The 18,417-nt window shown below is 36.5% G+C and overlaps 1 protein-coding gene across 2 annotated transcripts in view; it reads right to left on the bottom strand.

Moving 5' to 3' along the window:
- The window catches only part of LOC149775542 (LIM domain kinase 1-like), a 107,781-nt gene that overhangs the window by 37,260 nt on the left and 52,104 nt on the right, over window positions 1-18,417 (bottom strand). For both annotated transcript variants that reach the window (XM_089944123.1, XM_089944124.1), the window contains 2 exons: window positions 10,497-10,697; window positions 6,403-6,496 (listed from right to left, as the gene is read on the bottom strand). In XM_089944123.1, the coding sequence (XP_089800249.1) occupies window positions 6,403-6,496; window positions 10,497-10,697 (295 nt within the window). The remainder of the gene's footprint in view (window positions 1-6,402; window positions 6,497-10,496; window positions 10,698-18,417) is intronic.

Raw genomic sequence — 18,417 nt, 5'->3', positions numbered from 1 at the left:
TGCAAACATTTGTACCAACTAGACAAAGGGATGAATGAATGTACACATCTGTACCAACTAGACAATGGGATGTATGAATGCAAACATTTGTACCAACTAGACAAAGGGATGTATGAATGTACACATCTGTACCAACTAGACAATGGGATGAATGAATGCAAACATTTGTACCAACTAGACAAAGGGATGTATGAATGTACACATCTGTACCAACTAGACAACGGGATGTATGAATGTAAACATTTGTACCAACTAGACAAAGGGATGTATGAATGTACACATCTGTACCAACTAGACAACGGGATGTATGAATGTAAACATTTGTACCAACTAGACAAAGGGATGTATGAATGTACACATCTGTACCAACTAGACAATGGGATGAATGAATGCAAACATTTGTACCAACTAGACAATGGGATGTATGAATGCAAACATTTGTACCAACTAGACAATGGGATGAATGAAAGCAAACATTTGTACCAACTAGACAATTGGATGAATGAATGTAAACATTTGTACCAACTAGACAATGGGATGTATGAATGTACACATCTGTACCAACTAGACAATGGGATGAATGAATGCAAACATTTGTACCAACTAGACAATGGGATGTATGAATGTACACATCTGTACCAACTAAACAATGGGATGAATGAATGCAAACATTTGTACCAACTAGACAATGGGATGTATGAATGCAAACATTTGTACCAACTAGACAATGGGATGAATGAAAGCAAACATTTGTACCAACTAGACAATTGGATGAATGAATGTAAACATTTGTACCAACTAGACAATGGGATGAATGAATGCAAACATTTGTACCAACTAGACAATGGGATGAATGAATGCAAACATTTGTACCAAATAGACAATGGGATGTATGAATATAAACATTTGTACCAACTAGACAATGGGATGTATGAATGCAAACATTTGTACCAACTAGACAATGGGATGAATGAATGCAAACATTTGTACCAAATAGACAATGGGATGTATGAATATAAACATTTGTACCAACTAGACAATGGGATGTATGAATGTAAACATTTGTACCAACTAGACAATGGGATAAATGAATGTAAACATTTGTACCAACTAGACAATGGGATGAATGAATGTAAACATTTGTACCAACTAGACAATGGGATGAATGAATGTAAACATTTGTACCAACTAGACAATGGGATAAATGAATGTAAACATCTGTACCAACTAGACAATGGGATGAATGAATGCAAACATCTGTACCAACTAGACAATGGGATGAATGAATGCAAACATTTGTACCAACTAGACAATGGGATGTATGAATGTAAACATTTGTACCAACTAGACCACGAGGTGAATGAATGCAATCCTCCAAATGGTTTAAGACATGTGGCATTAGCAAACTTGAGCTAACAGAGATATGGATGAGAAATGGACAACTGGCCATCAAATAAGCTCTTCTGGTCTATGACCAGCAAAAAAATAAATATAGGGCTTCTGTTATGTTTGTCACAAAACGAACACACAGTATATGAAAAGAGCAACAAAGTCTAAAAGTTAAAACAATTTGCTCTTCTGATGACTATTCCGTCCCAATTAAGGATAACAGTTTGTGAAATATGAGAGTACTCAACTTTATACATAACAAAGGATGCAAGCAATTCACAATCACTTTACAGGATAGCATGCATCTTCTTGTGGTACTCTTAGTTGAATATATATTCCCAATTATGGGTCTTTATATACAATTTCATGTGGTGCTCTTACTGGAATCTGACTTAAGGGCTTTTACATAGAAGACCAAAGGAAAAAGGACACTGTCAATGACCACATAGAAGACCAAAGGAAAAAGGACCCTGTCACTGTCCACATAGAAGACCAAATGAAAAAGGACCGTCACTGTAAACATAGAAAACCAAAGAAAAAAAGACCTTGTCACTGACCACATAGAAGACCAAAGGAAAAAGGACCAGGTCACTGTCCACATAGAAGACCAAAGGAAAAAGGACCAGGTCACTGTCCACAAAGTAATAGCTAAATGAATATTTACAAATTCATCCAATTTCCAGAGAACTGAAAACAACAAACAAAATACATTTTGGTAAGTGATTTTTTTCAGAAGGACATAGTTATTGAGATCACATGTGTTTTCTTCAACTGAAAGCCTGTATGGCCAATTTATGTCAGGTCTTTATTGCTAAAGCATGTATGGCCAATTTATGTCAGGTCTTTATTACTATAGCCTGTATGGCCAATTTATGTCAGGTCTTTATTACTATAGCCTGTATGGCCAATTTATGGCAGATCTTTATTATTATAGCCTGTATGGCCAATTTATGGCAGGTCTTTATTACTATAGCCTGTATTGCCAATTTATGGCAGGTCTTTATTACTATAGCCTGTAAGGCCAATTTATGGCAGGTCTTTTTTCTTACTAAAGCCTGTATGGCCAATTTATGGCAGGTCTTTATTACTAAAGCCTGTATGGCCAATTTATGGCAGGTCTTTTTTCTTACTAAAGCCTGTATGGCCAATTTATGGCAGGTCATTATTACAAAAGATTTCCCAAATGCCTCGTACACTTTCATTGTCTTTATCATTGTCTTTGTAATATGTACAAGGATTTTGGTGTTATTTCTTAATGACAGACAAAAGTAAACCACATTATTTTCCATACAATGTCTCCCAGACTATTCAGTGCCATGATACAACAGTGTAAAAAATTATGTCTCCCATGCCATGATGTATTATGATAGACCAATGTAAAAACTGGTCTCTCAGACTATATGGTATTCTGACAGACCAATATAAAAACTGGTCTCACAGATTACCTTATATTATGACAGAACAATGTAAAAACTGGTCTTGCAGACTATCTTTTATTATGACAGACCAATGTAAAAACTGGTCTTGCAGACTATCTTTTATTATGACAGACAAATGTAAAAACTGGTCTTGCGGACTATCTTGTATTTAGACATACCAATGACCAGTGTAAATACTGGTCTCAAAGACATCTTGCATTATAATAGACCAATGTAAATAATGTTTTCTCAGACTATCTTATATTATGACCAATGTAAATACCGGTCTCTCAGACTATCTTGTATTATAATAAACCAATGTAAATACTGGTCTCTCAGACTATCTTGTATAATAATAGAACAATGTAAAAACTGGTCTCTCAGACTATCTTGAATTATGACAGACCAATGTAAAAACTGGTCTCTCCAACTATCTTGTATTATGACAGACCAATGTAAATACTGGTCTCTCAGATTATCTTGTATTATGATAGACCAATGTAAATAATGGTCTCTCCGACTATCTTGTATTATGACAGACCAATGTAAAAACAAGGTCGCTCAGACTATGTATTATGATAGACCAATGTAAAAACTGGTCTCAAAGACATCTTGCATTATAATAGACCAATGTAAATACTGATTTCTCAGACTATCTTATATTATAACCAATGTAAATACCGGTCTCTCAGACTATCTTGTATTATAATAAACCAATGTAAATACTGGTCTCTCAGACTATCTTGTATAATAATAGAACAATGTAAAAACTGGTCTCTCAGACTATCTTGAATTATGATAGACCAATGTAAATAATGGTCTCTCCGACTATCTTGTATTATGACAGACCAATGTAAAAACAAGGTCGCTCAGACTATGTATTATGACAGACCAATGTAAAAACTGGTCTCAAAGACATCTTGCATTATAATAGACCAATGTAAATACTGATTTCTCAGACTATCTTATATCATGACCAATGTAAATACTGGTCTCTCAGACTATCTTGTATTATAATAGACAATGTAAATACTGATTTCTCAGACTATCTTATATTATGACCAATGTAAATACCAGTCTCTCAGACTATCTTGTATTATAATAGACCAATGTAAATACTGGTCTCTCAGACTATCTTGTATTATGACAGACCAATGTAAAAACAAGGTCTCTTAGACTATCTTGTATTATGAGAGACCAATGTAAATACTGGTCTCTCAGACTATCTTGCATTATGACAGACCAATGTAAAAACTGGTCTGTCAGACTATTTAGTACTATTATACTCCAATATAAAAAATGATACCTCCTATGCTATGTGCTTTGATACACCAATGTAAGAATTGATGTATTCCAGACCATGTTGTGCTATATTACACCAATATAAAAAGTTATGTCTCCCAAACTGTGTTGTGCAATGATACACCAAGGTCAAAAATGATCTTCTATCAATGACTTCCTAATGCAATGACCTTGTCATTTTGAGTAACACTGTAAGTGTTAGTTTGTAGTAATGGACTACCTCAAGTGACTAGTTTGACTGTTTATCTACTACCTCATTTTGCTTCTGACTTTCCCTTTCTTTTTTTCCTTGTCCTTAATTACCAATTTGCAACAGGTTAATAACCTATCTCCCCACCATGAACTAAGATATATCAGGATATATTTAACTGACAGGCAGAAGTTAAACATAATTGCATATGACTCTAATTTCAAAAAGAAGCATGCTCATTATTATTCACATGTTTTGGATTAGTTCTGGCCACAAAGGTTTACATACTTACTCTACACAAGGTTTACATACTGTCACGGAACTGCATAAATCACTTTATTTATTCAATACATGTACTCTGGTTTCATTTTTTGTATACAACAATATCCGAGGGTGATTTATGTATATTGTACAATATTTCAAAACAGTGAGTTCAGTTCATCCTATGCTGCACACGCGAAGTGCTTTCAATGGGTAAAACCAAATACTTCCAGCACACAGATGATGTATGGCTGCATCGTCTGTGCATAAATGCCTCACCCTAAGACTAAAATCTTCACATTACAGAATGTCTTGTCAGTGAGCTGTCTACTTAAGGACTTGCACATCTTGAGCTGTAGAGGTATGTGAGTTAATTATTCATTTCTTGTGTATAAGTTATAACTATTGTACTACCATGTTTTTTTTGGTATATTTTCTATGTAGCTTTGGCTTATGTAGTATAATGCAAATATTTTCTATTCTAATTTCTGACTTAGCAAAAGATTTATATTAGCAATATCAAGTTTCATTTTTCAGAAACATTTAGTACCGTAGGATTCTTGGGTAGGTTCACGTATGAACCTGTTTCTTGTTTTGTAATTATTGTGCCGATAATGTAATCTGTATAGCTTACCGCATCATATATGCCCATGGCATACATAGTACACAGTGTCAGATGTATTTTCAGCTGATTGGAGTCGATGTGGTACCAGCTGTAGAGCTAACCACAGAAGTTGACCATAGCAGCTGTAAAGCTGAACCAGAGCAGCTGAAGAGCTGAGTGAACAGTGTTGCTGGTTGAGTACCAGGTGATCGGGCGCTGCTGACTGAGTGGTGGGCGCTGATTGCTTGATTGACCAAGGAATTGAATGGTGGTCAGTGACTACCTGGAATACTGACTGCTTGATTGATCAGTGTGACTGGTAGCCAAGTGTACTGGTGATGGAGTGTGTAATTCCACACATGTAATCTTTTAGCCGTGAGCTAACTTTGGGGGCTTTTAATACCCAGTGTTTTGGGACTGTAAAGATATTTTGTATATCTGTCCCTTTGTTTTCATCAATTTACTATTTGAGTAAAATACCTCATTTTTAACTATTTGAGTGAATTCATTTTTACTATTTGAGTAAAACTCAATTTTTTTGTCGTGTGATATTAGTGAATCAATCACCCTTGTCCTTGTACTGTGTAAGGTCATTTATTTGCATTTTCATTTGTTGCAATAGTAGGCTTTTGCGGATTATGTTAATCTGTCCAATATTTGGATCTTATACACGCATGTATTAAACATAATTTTTTTCTCATTTAAGTCATTCATCATTAAACATTGTATCTGTATCACCATCAAAAGTGTTCTGTTATCTGTTATAAATCTGAAATCCAACCCAGTTATCTTGTTACACATACTTCCTGTGCAAGCTAAATCTGAGTGTGTAAAACACTTATTGCCCAAATACATGCCAAAAAGTTCCAAAGGTTAAAGAAAATGTAAAAATTGCAATAATAAAATGAAAATCTGATATGGTCATTTAAATATGCATAAAAAATACATACCAAATGTCATTTGTCTCCTTCAACTGCTTTCGGTACTAAGGTTTTGTCAAAACAGTGTGAATGCAAACAAGTTACACAAATGAAAATTAGTGTAAAAATCTAATTAGGTCAATGGTAGTATGTTTTTTTTCTCAAATTGTGCTAATGACGTTGCTAGGATGGATCAGCCACGAGCAGCAGGGATACAGAAATGAGTGTCAATTAAACTGATGGACAAAATGACATATGATATGGAAATATTTGAGGTGAAAGTAACTAGTCTGAAATTTTTTTGGAACACTTAAGTACCTCATCTGGAGAATGATCATCTACAGCCAGTCCATTGACTTCCAATATGTTGTCCCCCACGTTGACATGTTCCAGTTCTGATGTTGCTTCCACTCTGTAAGCAAAAAGATGCTTCCAAGTAAAATGTAAATAAAAATTGCAAAAGATTAAGCCACTTTATTTCAGAGATATCTTGTAGAAGAACCAAAATATGCTGAATATTGAGATAACATTTGAAACAATTTGGTTAAAAACTGCCCAAAACTTTATGGAAGAGTATTACAAATTACAGATTTTTTTGTGATTATTTATTACACAAATGGCTGCACCAATCAATATTTTAATAAATGTGTGGTTACCTGCTCTTCTGAGATCTTGTTGACATGTAGCTACATGTAAAATCTCGACGAGTAATAATTACTTTCTGCGTTAGGAAGATGATTTTGGTGCATCGTACACAGCAAAAGAGCCATAACTCTGTCAAATACTGAAGTAACTTTTATTATCCTCCACTAAAACCGTAATGAAATACATATTTTACATCAAATATGGTTGAGATCCAACAAGAAATGTGAATTCTAGAGCCTTAATTAGATGATAATGGTGCATTTACATGGAACAAGAAGCTGATGACCGTACCTGATATTCTTCATCTCTGTGGTTGACACACATCATCTAGCTTTACAGACACACATCATCTAGATTTACACATGTTGTGATGCTATTGATAGGCAAAGCATGTGGCTTAGAGATGCAACACTTTTTCTATTAATGTTGGAGCCATTTATCTTATTTCCTACACCACATAAATAGGACTACTATCTTGCCATAAAAAAGCCGCCATTGATACAAAGCAATTTCTCCTGGCTATTCATCATGTTTCATGAGAAAGTGTTCATAGCCCAGCTCTTCAAGTACAGTGGTCCCCCTCATAAACAGACCCCCTGACCAGATCACATCTACCTTTTTACTTCCAGAATACCTTGGCACTGACAAGTTTTTGTTCAAATGTACTCATCAAGAAAGGCCACCCGTCTAATTTGATCTGCAGCCAATATATTTGAGAAAAAATGTAAAATTTACCCCTCACAAGCATCCAAATTTTATTTTAATATGTGTTGTGAACCACTATTCAAATCATACGATAACTGAAATAATCTGATTATCTCTACCAATGTCTGTTTCTTGAAGTCAGGCTTTTGTAACTGAAAGAAGTGTTGGTTAAAGTACATGTTAATAATGTTAATATTATATCATTAATGAAGACATTTACAGGAAATGGGGTCAACAATGATGTACATGTACATGTACATGTTAATAATGTTAATATTATATCATTAACGAAGACATTTACAGGAAATGGCGTCAACAATGATGTGATTGAGTTTTGGGCTCCACAGACTGGTTGAGGTTTTTTTCTTTGATGATTGCATCCAGATGTAATTGTCATGATCACCATAGGCTAAATAAAGATTGTGAATTAACACACAGAGAGAAATTAACCTTGAACAAAACAGGATACCAGACAAAGACTGAAAAATCATGTGACAGAACATGTATCATTTGCAATGCACATACCAAAAATACCCTACTCGCATTTCACGCTTAAGAATAAGAACTATTAATTTATGTTTACTTAAAATAAGTTTATTCTTAATACAAGATGAGAGCATATGTGTGTGTGTGTGTGTGTGTGTGTGTGTGTTTGTGTTTGTGTGTGTGAGATTTGGATTTTTAACATAGTTTTTAAAACAATTCAGCCATATCACTAAGATGTCTGCAGTGTGGCAGTTTATAGTGATGTTTTGCACTGGGGCATCATGCTGCAGACTTGTAGTATAATATGCCACCCAGTCACATTATCCTGACACCAGGCTGACCAGTCCTAGCACTAACCTCTTAATGATGAGCACCAAGCAAACGGCTGCTTATACCACTTTTTATAAGTCAGCTGGGGTTCGAACCCATGACCTTCCCTATTTGAGTCGGACACTCTACAACTTAGGCCACCAAAGCCTTTTAATAATTAATGGTACTTTTAAATGAAGTTATTAAATGCTTTGACGTTATACATAGCTTTCTCGGTGCATACACATACTTCTTTCGAATATAGTCCCCTTCTGGAAAGGCCACCCATCTTACATGGCCACTTTCCAGCTGATGAAGGGGTGGCCATTAAGAGGGGAACTACTGTATGTATACATACTTGGCAACACGTGGAGTCATTCCATGCACTAAACATGGATTCATAGGGCTGTCCTTATCCCTGTAAGCTGTTCCCTCATCCCCGAGTCATAATCATTATCATAGATATGAATATTTCTAAATAAAAACAATTCCCACTGTCATTCATATGAGTATGTATGCCACATACCGTATATTAAAAGATGGTTTGACTCTTTTTGGAAATGTATGGTAATTCTGTAGTGGGACCATATGTACCAGCTGCTCATGCATAATAATTATGCATAGTAAGTTGTTGTTGTTGTTGTTGTAGGGTTTAACGCCATTTTTCAGCACACGATAGGCTATACATGGCGGCCAGTATTAATGGTGGAGGAAGAACCCGGGAAATGCCCGGAAAGAACCACCGACCCTCGAGAAGCTACTGGCAAGCTTTCTCACATGCCAACATTGGCCGAATCCGAGACTCGAACACATGCAGACAGAGGTGAGATGGCAGTGATCCGTAACGGAAAGCGCTTTAGACCACTTGGGGCATAATAAGTACCTGGAGTGAGTGAGTAGCACGTCCCACATGAAGCCTCTGAGTTTAGAAAAGAAGGCTTGATTCTTGAAAAAGATTTCTGCAATCACAGCTGCTAGAATCCACCAGGCAGGTTAATGTGATTTCAGAATCATGTACAAGCAATTACCATTTTAATTATGTGTTTTGTTTTTAAAATAGTTCTAATTTAATTTAAAGTTCATATCTGAGTATTTGTCAGCTGATATATATTGTCAGGTTGTATAAAAGTTCCAATAAGATAAGAAACTTGATAATTTATGTAACTTGTATATAATTCATGTCTTGTTAGACTAGAACATTTTTCAATTTCTAATTTTAGGTCTGCCTCTTTCTGTTTTTTTTAAAAAAAAAAAAAAATATATGCCATCTACACATAACAATAGTAGATATTATATTTGTCATCCTGAATATCAAAAGAACTAAAGTCCATAATGCTTGAAAATTAATGAGATTACATGCTAGGAAGCTGCAGTGACTTAGTATTAAGGCAATGGACTAATTACCAATGGGTTGCAGTGACTTAGTATTAAGGCAATAGACTAATTACCAATGGGTTGCAGTGACTTAGTATTAAGGCAATGGACTAATTACCAATGGGTTGCAGTGACTTAGTATTAAGGCATTGGACTAATTACCAATGGGTTGCAGTGACTTAGTATTAAGGCAATAGACTAATTACCAATGGGTTGCAGTGACTTAGTATTAAGGCATTGGACTAATTACCAATGGGTTGCAGTGACTTAGTATTAAGGCAATGGACTAATTACCAATGGGTTGCAGTGACTTAGTATTAAGGCATTGGACTAACTACTAGAAAGTTGCAGTGACTTAGTATTAGACTAATTACCAGAAGATTGCAGTGAGTTAGTATTAGACTAATTACAAGGAGGTTGCAGTGACTTAGTATTAAGGCATTGGACTAATTACCAGGAGGATGCAGTGACCTAGTATTAAGGCATTGGACTAATTACCAGAGGATGCAGTAACTTTAGTATTAAGGCATTGTACTAATTACCAGAGGGTTGGAGTGACTTAGCATTAAGGCATTGGACTAATTACCACAAGGTTGCAGGTTCAATTGCCACCATATGATTAAACTGTAATTCCATTACTTTGTGTGGGTCTTGCTCATGATCCAACTCATCTGAGATCTAGAAGACACATGCTTACATGGGATTTGATGAAAATCTAATCAGAAACATGGTCTCTAGTGTTCACAAGCTCAGCCAAGAAGCTGTAAAATCACCTCATCAATAATAACATTATGTGAAGATGGAGTTATATTAATATTACTGCAATGGCAGCTTATAGTTGTAACCAAACAGAATATTTGTACTGATAATTACTGTTATCCTATCTAACTTACTTTGCTACTTTGAGCTGCATCCCAACCACATTGCTTTCCTTTTTCTTCACATCATGGTCGAGTCTCTTCTCCAGACAAAACTGAATTCCTCGTCGCCCATCAGGTGACGGCATCACTTCAACAAGCTGGATTGTCTGAGGCTTCCTTCTTCGTGGGGTTTCTGTCATAAGGGGTCGCATAAACTTACTGTAGCATAGCCCACTGGGGAAAAAATGGTTCTCTATGAACATAAATATGGATTTTAAAAAAATTTAAAATAATGTGATACAACCAAACTCCTAAAGATCAATATATCATAGAAGCAAATACCATTGCTTGTCTTCAGCATACCTTGTTGTCCAGTCCTTTTTCCTTTATACCTTAATAAAGAGGGACCAAATTCAAATTATTGTACGACTGTAAATACTGCAAACTGTGTACATTTGTTGGGGTGTTGCATGGTTATAAGAGCTGGAAAAGAACAACTTCCATCAAAATGAGGTTGGAAACATTGCAAACCAAGAATTAGGAGAAATTTTAGGCCCAAAACCATCTGAAACAAAGAACTCTGAAGATCAGCTGGAGTGGAAACCATCCCATCGCAGATGATAGCAAGACAATTCAGATGGATGGGACATGTGTACAAAATGCCCTCCACTACACTACCCAGGGAAGACCTTCAATGGACACCACAAGGAAAGAGAAAAAAAGAGTCAGGCCAAAGGAAACATGGCAAGATCTCAAAAGCCAAGGCCAAACCAGGACAACTGCACCACAGGCTGCAGCTGACTGGCAGACAGAGGATGCAATGATTGAATGCCGTGAAATTTGACATCTCCCATCTTTAAACTGTACATAAACCTGAACTGTACAAAATTGGGTCTGTGTACATTTAGATTCGTAGAAGCCATATTGATCAGAATTAGATGAGTGTTTTGTTTATATTGTCTGTTTTATGAAATTAATGTCCCGATGAATTGAAAATAAAAAAATGTGTTTTTTGACATTTTCTAATATTGCCTACACCATGCTTTGTAATGGCTTGTGCATTTCAGCTTGTACATGTTAATTGGTATGCAAACTTTTGTTAATTAGCTGGCTAGACTGAAAACCTAATGTCTCTACCATGTAATAAATACAGAAATATCACACTAGGGTCCATCTTTAGAGAACGGTGGTATTGCTAGAAATATCACACTAAGACCAATCTTTAGACACAGGCTGTATTGATGGACATATCACATTAGGGCCCACACTTAGACAATGGTTGTATTGACAGAAATATCACACTATGGTCCATATTTAGACAACGGTTATATTGATGGAAATATCACACTAGTGTCTATGTTTAGCTAAAGGTTATATTGATGGAAATATCACACTATGGCCCATCTTTAGACAACGATTGTACTGAGGGGATCATCAGACTAGGGCCAAGCCTTAGACAAAAGTTGTATTGATGGAAATATCACAGAAGGTCCCATCTTTAGACAAAGGTTGTATTGATGGAAATATACTAGGGCCCACATTCAGACAATGGTTGTATTGATAGAAATATCACACTAGTGCACATCTTTAGACAATGATTGTATTGATGGAATCATCAGACAAGGGCACATTTTTTGACAACAGTTGTACTGATGGAAATATCACACATGGGCCAGTCTTTAACAACAGTTGTATTGATAGAAGAACAAATACTGACAGATGCATGGAATAGTACATTTGCAATAGTCATAAAAATTATTATACTATTTTGTTGGAATGAGGGCATTCATTATTTGTGTATATACTGCTGAGTCTAAGCACACACATTAATCACTGCCATCACATAGTTACATACACTGCCATCACATACATATGCTGCCATCCCATAGTTACATACACTGCCATCACATACATACACTGCCATCCCATAGTTACATACACTGCCATCACATACATACACTGCCATCCCATAGTTACATACACTGCCATCACATATATGCTGCCATCCCATAGTTACATACACTGCCATCACATACATACACTGCCATCCCATAGTTACATACACTGCCATCACATACATACACTGCCATCCCATAGTTACATACACTGCCATCACATACATATGCTGCCATCCCATAGTTACAGACACTGCCATCACATACATATGCTGCTATCCCATAGTTACATACACTGCCATCACATATATACACTGCCATCCCATAGTTACATACACTGCCATCACATACATACACTGCCATCACATAGTTACATACACTGCCATCACATACATACACTGCCATCACATAGTTACATACACTGCCATCACATACATATGCTGCCATCCCATAGTTACATACACTGCCATCACATACATACACTGCCATCCCATAGTTACATACACTGCCATCACATACATACACTGCCATCGCATACATACACTGCCATCATAGTTACATACACACACTGCCATCACATAGTTACATATACTGCCATCACATAGTTACATACACTGCCATCACATTGTTATATGCACTGCCATCACAGTTACATATGCTACCATTACAAAGTTATATACACTGCCATTAGCTATAACATAAATATAGAAGTAACCTATATATAATTATCTGAAAGGACGTTTTTAACAAACTTATTCTGTAACCCTTCTAACACTAGTTCTAAGTAAATACAAACTGAGACCAGTCTTGTCCCCCTCTACTAATCATTTATTAGTACTGATGATCAAGAATGAAGTACTTGCATGAACTTAATTAAAAACAGAAAACAAACTTCAGGCAGAAACTATTGACTTTCAATGAACAAAGCTGGCAATATTCTCAAAAGAATATGCTTTTTATTAAAGAGAAACACTGGTCAGCCCTGAACCAGAACTGCTCAGATTGGAAAATTCAAACGACTGATTTAAATTTTCACTTTTAGTTGGATGAGATACTTTTTAACATCTGCATCAGAGTAATATGGTACTTTGAATTACAAGTTTTAGCATGAAATTCATACAACAACAACAAAAGAGATTACAGCAATTCCTATCATTTTCATTGGTTGCTAATGAAGACTGCTATTAGTGTTTCTAAGATGCATGAGCTCAAGGTCTGGTCTGACTGAATTCAAGCTCTGGTCTGACTGAATTCAAGGTCTGGTCTGATTAAATTCAAGGTCTGGTCTGACTAAATTCAAGGTCTGGTCTGATTAAATTCAAGGTATGGTCTGACTGAATTCAAGGTATGGTTTGACTAAATTCAAGGCATGGTCTGACTGAATTCAAGGTCTGGTCTGACTAAATTCAAGGTCTAGTCTGACTAAATTCAAGGTATGGTCTGACTAAATTCAAGGTATGGTCTGACTGAATTCAAGGTATGGTCTGACTAAATTCAAGGTCTGGTCTGACTAAATTCAAGGTCTGGTCTGACTAAATTGAAGGTATGGTCTGACTAAATTGAAGGTATGGTCTGACTGAATTCAAGGTCTGGTCTGACTAAATTCAAGGTCTGGTCTGCCTGAATTCAAGGTCTGGTCCGACTAAATTCAAGGTCTGGTCTGACTGAATTCAGATCATGCAATCGAGTTATTTTCAAGAAACACTTTGCTTTCAAAGGTGGTTATATAAAGGTGGTTATATCTTTTTCAAACTTAATTCATCCCCAGTCTTTTTACGTCATCATCAACACTGGTCTTTTTATTTCAGCATCAGTCAGTTTATTTCATCATCATTGCTAGTCTTTTTATTTTCATCATCAGTCTCTTTATTTCATCAGCAGTCTGTGATAACCAAATATATTTCTTGAGCTAGTTTACATTAATATGAATGCTGTGCAAGAAGAAAAACAATCAGGCATTGAAAGACCTGGCATGAAGATGGACAAAATCCCCCAACGATGATGAAAAGAAAAATCAATGGTGGACTGGAACTGAACAAACTGAATGATACTAAAAGTCACAAGCAACTGAATTTATAATTATATTGATCACTGAAATATTAGATTTAACTGCTGCTTGAAGTCAACATAACCCTTATTTAACAGGAAACCTTGCATCCTGTATTTATTTATCTACAATCTGCCCAACTGTGAATGGCACATGCGATAATCTGTTGCTGAAAACCATCTGGCAGATTAGGATCTATGCTTGTTTAATCAAAATCATTGGAAGAATGAATAATGTAGAACATATTCTTCTGAATAATTATGTATTCATCTGTACCCATATTACAGAAATTATGTCTTATGGCCCACTTAGGTATCTGCTGTATCCATCTGTACCCATATTACAGGAAATATTATGTATTATGGCCCATTTAGGTCCTTACTTTATCCATACATACCCATATTAATTTACAGGAAATATTATGTCTTATGGCCCAGTTAGGTCTCTGCTGTATCCATCTGTACCCATATTACAGGAAATAGTATGTAGTGTGACAAATTTAGGTCCCTGCTGTATCCATCTGTACCCATATTAGAGGAAATAATATGTATTATGGACCATTTAGGTCCCTGCTGTATCCACCTGTACCCATATTACAGGAAATATTATGTATTATGACATATAGGTCCCTACTGTATCCATCTGTACCCATAGTACAGGAAATATTATGGTCAATAGAAATGCCAGAAGAAAATAAAATTGCTCACTGCATCAGTTTCCTCAAATCACAGTATACATGTTTAGCAAAGATAGCTATTTACACTAAACAACTAATGTATATCATGATCAAGTTATGGAGGGGCTGCTGATAACTAAGACCCATTTGCTAAGTGTAGGCTCAATATAGTCAGTTATAAAGATGCTGACTGGTGAAACATACCCATTTGCTTAGTGAAGGCCCAATATAGTTAAGGTATAAAGTTGCAGACTGGTGAAACGTACCCATTTGCTTAGTGAAGGCCCAATATAGTTAAGGTATAAAGATGCTGACTGGTGAAACATACCCATTTGCATAGTGAAGGCCCAATATAGTTAAGGTATAAAGATGCTGACTGGTGAAACATACCCATTTGCTTAGTGAAGGCCCAATATAGTTAAGGTATAAAGTTGCAGACTGGTGATAGTGACTATAATTAACTGATGGTCTTTAAAAAGGCCCACTCTTAACATCTGGAGATTTAGTTTATATTCAAGGATTAAACTGAGATAGATTTTCAGCCCTATTATTTCTACTCTTCTGAATCTGCAGGAAAGCAAGTTACAGATGTTGTCATTTACTGGCAGTCTGTCAAAAGTGTCTTTCTAAATGTACACTAGCATATGTAATTCATGAGAATGACTGTCAGTAGCCTGTCAATGTTGTGCTATTATAAATGACATGCATTGCTTGTTTGCAGCAAATCACCATTCACTATATGAGAATGTCTGTGAGTTGGCTGCCAGTGTTATGATATCATATGTCTCTCAGGAAATGCTAGTTTGCAGCAAATTACTTTACACTGTATAAGAATGACTGTCAGTCAACAGCATGCACTGACACAGTGTATGTGTACAGCACTGATGGGTTAGGCTCTGCCTGTTTGTAGTAAACCACCATTCACTGTATGAAAGCGACTAGTGTTGTGCTATTACACCTGTGTCAGACAATGCATGTTTGCAGAAAAATCACCATTCACTGTATCAGTATGACTCAGTCGCTGCCACTGTTGTGATATGATATATTGTCAGGCAATGTCTGCAGTAAACCATTTTTCACTGTACAAAAACAAATATCAGTTGCTTGCCAGTGTTTAGGTTTCATATGTAAAAGTAAATTATGTTTCTCCAAGAATACTTATCCAAACACATTAACATCATGAACATAAACCAGTAACCTGCTGAATCCAGCCTACTAAAAGCTTTGGCCGTAATCATCCTAGATAGGTCTATCAAAAGCTTAGGCAGATCATTGACCTAGGACTTGTACAATCTGAGTGGCTATCAGAATTATCTTGTAATTCTGATCCCTTATTTTAGGTACTAAGACCACTGGGGGTGGGGGTGAGCAAAGGGTCATAACCCCTCCCATCTGATTGACAGTGCATCCACAGCCCAAGCTTCTGGGTCCACGACTGGTTAGACAAAATTGGGCAGGTTGTGGTTTCACCTTCTCGCAAACGGGTCAATCATTGGATGTCACTTAAGCAGATAAATCAAATGAAAATCCAATGGATGATAGTTTTCATTTCTAGAAGGATGATATGAATAGGCCATTCCACCATTCCACGGGTTAACATTTACCGATGACTATATCAAAGCCTGGCATGATTAGCATCTGTATTTACCATCATTTCTGGAGCGAGTTTCCCAAGAAGAATTCCTGCTGCGAGCCAAATGTGGTTGCAACACTGACACAGTAATGATCATTCCTTGTGACATTGACCTTCTGGTTGAGTAGACTGAAAAAGGGGAGATAATGAGTTAACAAAGTCATTTGTAATGGCTTGGGTAAGATCAACTGCCACATTGATTAACCCAAGAACACTCAATGAAATCCAAACAAACCATACAAGTTCAAAAATCAACAGAAAGTAGACATGAGGGAGATGTATGAGACTGAGATTGGTAATAAAATCTAAACACAGGTCGACAAAACTTCTGGATGGGTGAAGGTCAGGTTTTTCCCAGTTCACTAGAAAACAGAGATGATTCAAAGGAGTTAGACTTCTGCCCTTACCATATGCTCTTGGAAGAAACTGTCCAGATATGCCTCCACTGCCACAGAAGATGTTGACCAGAACAGAGTGAAGATAAAATCCATAATTTGGGTTAAGACCCAGGAGCTGATATTGAGACCTAAGGGCAAGACTCAAAATTGCTAAACTTTCTCATGGTAAGCAAACCAAAGAAAATTTTGTGACTTTAGATGAATGATGATATCAAATTAAACATGTGAGATTGACACTGATTGCATACTTGTCTCTTCAGATAGATTTTTCTGTCTCCATCTTGAACCTTGCTGAAAATGAATTAGTTGTGTTGAATCGGGTCTATCATAGACCTCAACTTGCCATGTGGGCTTTTTAAATAAGAAACAGACATGAATAAATCCCTGTTGATTGTAGCAATTACACAATTTGCACCATCCATTTGTCAATAAGCAACTATATCTCCTAATGAAGAATATGGTCCTTCTCCCAATCTATAGAACTTCCACTGGAAGCAGCGAGAAAGAAAAAGGATGGGGTTGGATAAACAAATCAGAATTCCCTCATAAATGACTATGGTCACCCATCCACTTATGGGATTAGGCTGATCCGAGTCGCTAGAGTTTGGCACCCACTGGTAGGCTGCCCAAGGCAGTGGAAATGAAAATTCAGCATCAGAAGCAGGAGGCTTTGGGGTAGAGAAATTTGGCTTCTCACCTCCCTTGTAAGATTGCCTCCTAGACTGATCTGATAATGTTGAGATCTGAATGATCCCTGGGTCTTTAATTTTGCCTTCAAACAGCAATGGAGCCAAGTGGAGTCATTCTTAAAGCCATGGCATTATGTGTTTTTAGCTATATGGCATATAAACATGCATCAAGGTGTATCAAGTCATGATTGACAGAGGCAGTCAATGCATTGGTCACTCTATGGTCAGCTGCTCTGTTCATAAGCTGAATAATTCAGACCTTTTACTCCAGGGCTTGCTGGCTGGCTGATTTTTCCCCCAGTCTGAAAATTGCTAATGAAGCAAGATCCAACATCAAAGACATTTTGAACCAGCTTCAATATGGCCAGTAATACATTCCTATCCAAATTATTATATGGTGTGGCAGACAGGTTAACTGCTTATACATTGATATCAAACTCCAAGTGTTCTGTATTGTAGGAAATGGAATGTGTCCTGCACCAGTGCAACAAACAGGTGGCTGATACCTGGGTTTCGGAAATGAATACTTTGCTTGTTCAGACATGTTTACCAGTCACTGTATGAGAATGTCAGTCATCTGCCATTGTTGTGATATTATACATGTCAGGGGTTGCTT

This window comes from Sinohyriopsis cumingii, chromosome 19, assembly GCF_028554795.1.
Source record: "Sinohyriopsis cumingii isolate HCF-2022 chromosome 19, ASM2855479v2, whole genome shotgun sequence".
Classification (NCBI taxonomy): domain Eukaryota; kingdom Metazoa; phylum Mollusca; class Bivalvia; order Unionida; family Unionidae; genus Sinohyriopsis; species Sinohyriopsis cumingii.
The sequence above is the reverse complement of the archived record's forward strand: the minus strand, read 5'-3'. Positions and strand labels throughout refer to the sequence as shown.